The following is a 5,000-nucleotide window of genomic DNA, read 5'->3' on the forward strand; positions in this document are numbered from 1 at the left end:
ATATAACCTCTATTTTAGGGGCACAGTATATAATACAGCATTGCAAATTTTGTGCAGCCTGTCCCATGTTTGTCACAAAGTTAGATGTTTATGAATAGCTACACCTAATTCCCCAATGCTATCTCAATGCCAGTACCGTATTGAAATTTGTTGAATTATCAGTTTTCACTATCAATCAGATATACAGTGCACTCTCATCTCTTTCACAAGAAGTTGAATTTCCGTAAACGGTATTTGTTTATCATTCTTTATATCGTCACATTATTAATTTTATTAGTTGTTGTTTATCTTTATAACTATGTGATGGTTGTTATAATAGTTGTAATAGATAAGGATAATAGCAATAGAAATAAAACTAGTTGGTACTCCCTTGGTACTCTATTGGATGCAAATCTGCTTGAAAGTATTTACATCATGTGATGATTTTTAAGGGATTATTTTAGGTAGGTGATTTCCAATCTTATCAAATGATCAACCTCCATGGACAACTTTTAAAAGTATTTATGGCCAAACAAATGTGCCATCATTCAGAAGTTGCAATAATCAAAACTAAAAGTTAATCATAAAAGTTAAATGTATAACTCATAGAGGAAGTGGAAAATAGAAATAGGGGAAATAGAATGGTTAGCAATATGATGCCAATGATGATAGGTCTTATATTCCTTATTTATGAATTATAAATTGCCTTCTATAATCCTATGAATATATTTTGAACCTAGTACATGACTTACTAGTTGGTTGCACCCTGGGAATACTGTTATAGATCATGACTTATCATTGCATCTGAAAAGCTGAGCAAAAATAATGATGAATAAATAGAAAAACAGAATCCCTTGTCTATGCAAAACCTTGAGTATATCATAAGCATATCTTTTAATGAACTAGACATGAGCTATTGCTGTTGGTTTTAGATTTTTTTTGTAAGAACATTAATAGATATATACAGTTACAACAAGTCACAATATATAGTGGTGTTGCTTAAATATATTATGTGAATTTAACAAACTCATATCTGCCTCTCCATTAGAATTATCAGATTACCTGTCAGTATCTGCTGTACCTATCATTATCTAAATTCTATGTTCTTGGGAAGACATAGCTCATGGTAACATTAACCCTTCTGGGACAGGCCATATATTAAGATGTGTGTATTTTATATTATTTCCTAGACTTATGGTATGATAAATGAGTCTATGGTATTAGTGCTGTGATATTAATTAGCTTTAGTTATACAAAGTAACATAACTGAAGGAGTTGATGTTTAAAATGTGATCCCACCAAAGTGATCCCACGTAGTGAAATAATTCTGTTGCTAAAGGATTAAGGAAGAACTTGAGCAATACTTGAAATTCATAAGAATAAGTAGGATATCATTATGATGAACATTTAGAGAAATTAAAGTGCACATTTATTTCATGATGCATAGATACTAATAGTACTTACAAGGCATTATTACCATTATAGAAAATCCAAGGCAAAAGAAAGAGGCAAAATTCTGTTGTTGAGAAGTATTTTGGGGCTAATAATATAGTAATATAATTTGCCTAATAGTGCAGTTTTGTACCTCTTGCAGTCATTTATCACTATTTTTCAATGTTGCATATATATCTAATCTTTTTAAACTTCTTTTTAGGTTGTGAAATTTGGAGATCATAATGATGGATAACTTAAGTAACTTATTTGACAATACTGCCAGAAAGCATCCAGATAATGTAGCAGTAATATTCCATGAAAGTAAGTATTGATCTCTGATATTGTAGTTAAAATGGGCTTGTTTTATCCAAATCTATTTGAAACTTTCCTTCATAAATGAGGGAAGGCTTAGAATTTTAAAACTACCCAATTGAGCAAAGTGAAGATTATTTGTCTTGGCCTCTGTGCCTTCAAACCTCTGGAAAAAGCCAACAACTGTCCACCATGTAGATTCGGCAAAAAAGAGCTTGCATTGGTCCCTTTTTTGAAAGGAAACTGTCAGGATGATTTCCAAGTTCTATATTGCTGGAATATATATTTTGGCAGGTGTATAGATATTTTAGTAGATTTGCCAGTTTTTATGATTGTCTTTCTATGAATTAATTTATAAGACTGTAGTTAGAGTTGGGATATCAGAACTTGTGTTTAATATACTATATTTTATTATGCTCTTTTGTGCTGACATGCATAAAAATTATCTTGCCCATTGTTACTTGTCTTTTTGATTATTGAATGATCTAGGTACAATAAATGAGTTAGCATATTATCAAACATTTTAGCATCTTTGTGTAGAGGTCAAATTCACCAAAAACTTTTATACATTACTTTTGTAGGAAACAACAAAGATGGTCTGAGCCTCAAGTTCCTAAGTTTTAAGTTATAGCAATGAGTGCCAAACCTTACCTAACATAACTAAAGTTGACCTAACCTAAATGAAAGCAATCCCATCTAACCTAAGATAGTGTTTATACTGGTATCTGTTATTTTTTGGTATGTGTGTTTAATTAAGTTTTCTGTATTTTCAGATGAATCCTCTTTTCAACAAGTCACTTACAAAGAATTGCAAGAGGAAAGTATAAATGTAGCAGGGATTATCTCTGAAAGACAAGGTTATGATACTTTTAACAGGAAATCTGTCAGTGACTGTGATAGTAATACTGATAAATATCCTTCAATAATTGCCATACTCAGCCATCCAGGACCTGCAGCCATAGCATGTATTTTAGGAGTATTAAAAAATAATGCCTATTTTTACATCAATCCAGACTGTACAAAAGCTGAACTAATGACATGTGTGAACAGGGTAAGGCCACACTTTATTCTTGTTGAAGAGAATGTTTTAACTATTGCCAACTTGGATTTCTCAGTAGTTGCTAGTTCTTTCTCAGTATTTGGTAAATGTTTCAAATTAGTATTGTTCAAAGAAGTAAATGCTGTAAATAGTGATTTAGCTTATGTCATAACCACTTCAGGATCTACTGGTACACCCAAGTTTGTATATGTCCCTCATAAGTGCATAATGCCAAATATATACGATTTTGTGAATATTTTTGAAATTAATACAGAAGACTCTATATTTTGTGCTGCACCTCTCACATTTGATCCTAGTGTTATAGATTTGTTTATGGCCTTCAAAACAGGTGCTAAGCTAGTTATGGTTGCACCACATATCTTAAAGATGCCTGATGTTCTCCTCGACATCATGATTAAGAAGACAGTCACAATCTTACAAGCAACTCCAACTCTTATGTTGAGCTTAAAGACCAAAGCGAAGGAAACCATTCTTTCCAGCGACTCAAGCTTAAAGGTTTTGGCATTAGGAGGGGAATCATTTCCAAAGATCTCTGTTTTGAAGCACTGGCTGGGGGTAAACTGCAAGACTAGGATCTTTAATATTTATGGAGTAACTGAAGTGTCATGCTGGGCCACAGTTACAGAAGTGAATGTTACTGAATGTGAACAACAAACAAATTACAAGGGATTAGAAACATATAATCAAGTAAAGAATAATGAAAACATATTGGATACATTAAATTTGACTGGAGATGTAGTTCCCATTGGTAAGCCTCTGAGTTTCACAATTGTAAAATTGTTGAAATCAAACCTTGAAAATGCAGCTGAAGGAGAAGAGGGTGAGATCTTTATAGGTGGAACAGCGAGAGCTTGCTGGGTTGATGATGGTAGTTTATCTAGCCTAGGTTGTATGAATGTCAAAGATGATGGCTCTAAGCAGGTTTTGAGGCAGACAGGAGACAAAGGGGTACTGAAGAATGGTAATATATACTGTTTAGGAAGGCTTGACTTTATTATTAAAAGGAATGGACAGAAAGTCAGTCTTCATGAAATATCAAGGGCATGTGAAACATTTAGTTATGTAGAGAAAAGTATGATTATACCGGAAGGAAATAAAATTATAGCCTTTGTTTGTTCAAGAGACAAAAATGTAATTTCAAAAGAGACAGTTAAGAAGGACTTAAAAAGTCTATTATCTAACTGGAAAATGCCAGATGAAATAATAGTTGTCCAAGAAATTCCTTTTAATATGCATGGAAAAGTATGCAGAGAAAAATTACTTCAGAAAAGACCTGTAGGAGAAACATGTAGAATAAATGACTCAGATTCTTTAGAACATCTTTTAAAAATACATTGGAAAACAATACTTGGTATTAATAATGTGCATTGCAAAGACAACTTTGTAAAGTGTGGTGGAGATTCCTTATCTGCTGTTCAGCTTGTTGAAGAACTTGAAAAACATCTTCAATATGAAGTGCCAGAGCTTCTTGATATAATTCTTAACAGTAGTTTTGAGAACACTCTCAAATCATTAACACATTACTACTTAGCAAACAATGAAAATGAGACCTTTCATCCTAGTAAGAGACCCAAAAAAGATAATCATAAAAATGAGTCTCAGGCTGGACAACAGTCAGACATGACAGAAAGAGAGAGAAGTTTCGGAAATGAAACTCAAAAGTTTCAAACAGACAGTGCTATCAAGAAATGTGTAGTCTCAAGGAGAGGTTTTTATAATTATGGACATTTTCATGTTGATCTTTTATTACCACAACATGCAGAATTTTCATGGAAATATAACCTTGGAAAATGTATAGACTCGTCACCCCTAATTGTTGAATATGATAATGGTAAGATATTTCTGTTTGTTGGATCACACTCGCATAGATTTATTTGTACTGATGCTGTAACTGGTGGTAAATATTGGTCGGTTACCCTTGCTGACCGTGTTGAATCTTCACCCAGTGTATCAAGAGATGGTAGATTTGTTTATGTTGGATGTTACAGTGGAGATCTTTATTGTTTGAGAATTGATGATGGACATATTTCATGGAAGTACAAAACTGGTGATGTTATTAAAAGTTCCCCAGTAGTAGACCATAATACAGGTTATGTGATGTTTGGTTCTCATGATAAAAACCTTTATTGCTTGAACCAAGAAGGAAAGTTGATTTGGAAAAATGAAATTGCCAAAGGAAGTATATTTTCTTCCCCATGCATATGTGATAACTTGG

The 5,000-nt window shown here is 32.9% G+C and overlaps 1 protein-coding gene across 1 annotated transcript in view; it reads left to right on the forward strand.

Annotated features, from left to right (window-relative positions):
- Positions 1-5,000, forward strand: part of Aasdh (Aminoadipate-semialdehyde dehydrogenase) — a 6,366-nt gene that overhangs the window by 694 nt on the left and 672 nt on the right. Inside the window, exons 2-3 of the mRNA XM_043034827.2 lie at positions 1,634-1,734; positions 2,499-5,000. The exon at positions 2,499-5,000 is cut by the window's right edge and continues 672 nt beyond it. Of these exons, the coding sequence (XP_042890761.2) occupies positions 1,656-1,734; positions 2,499-5,000 (2,581 nt within the window). The 5' untranslated portion in view covers positions 1,634-1,655. The remainder of the gene's footprint in view (positions 1-1,633; positions 1,735-2,498) is intronic.

The sequence above is a fragment of the Penaeus japonicus genome, unplaced genomic scaffold (assembly GCF_977035675.1).
Source record: "Penaeus japonicus unplaced genomic scaffold, GWHDUDI00000001_assembly GWHDUDI00000024, whole genome shotgun sequence".
In the NCBI taxonomy this organism is placed as follows: domain Eukaryota; kingdom Metazoa; phylum Arthropoda; class Malacostraca; order Decapoda; family Penaeidae; genus Penaeus; species Penaeus japonicus.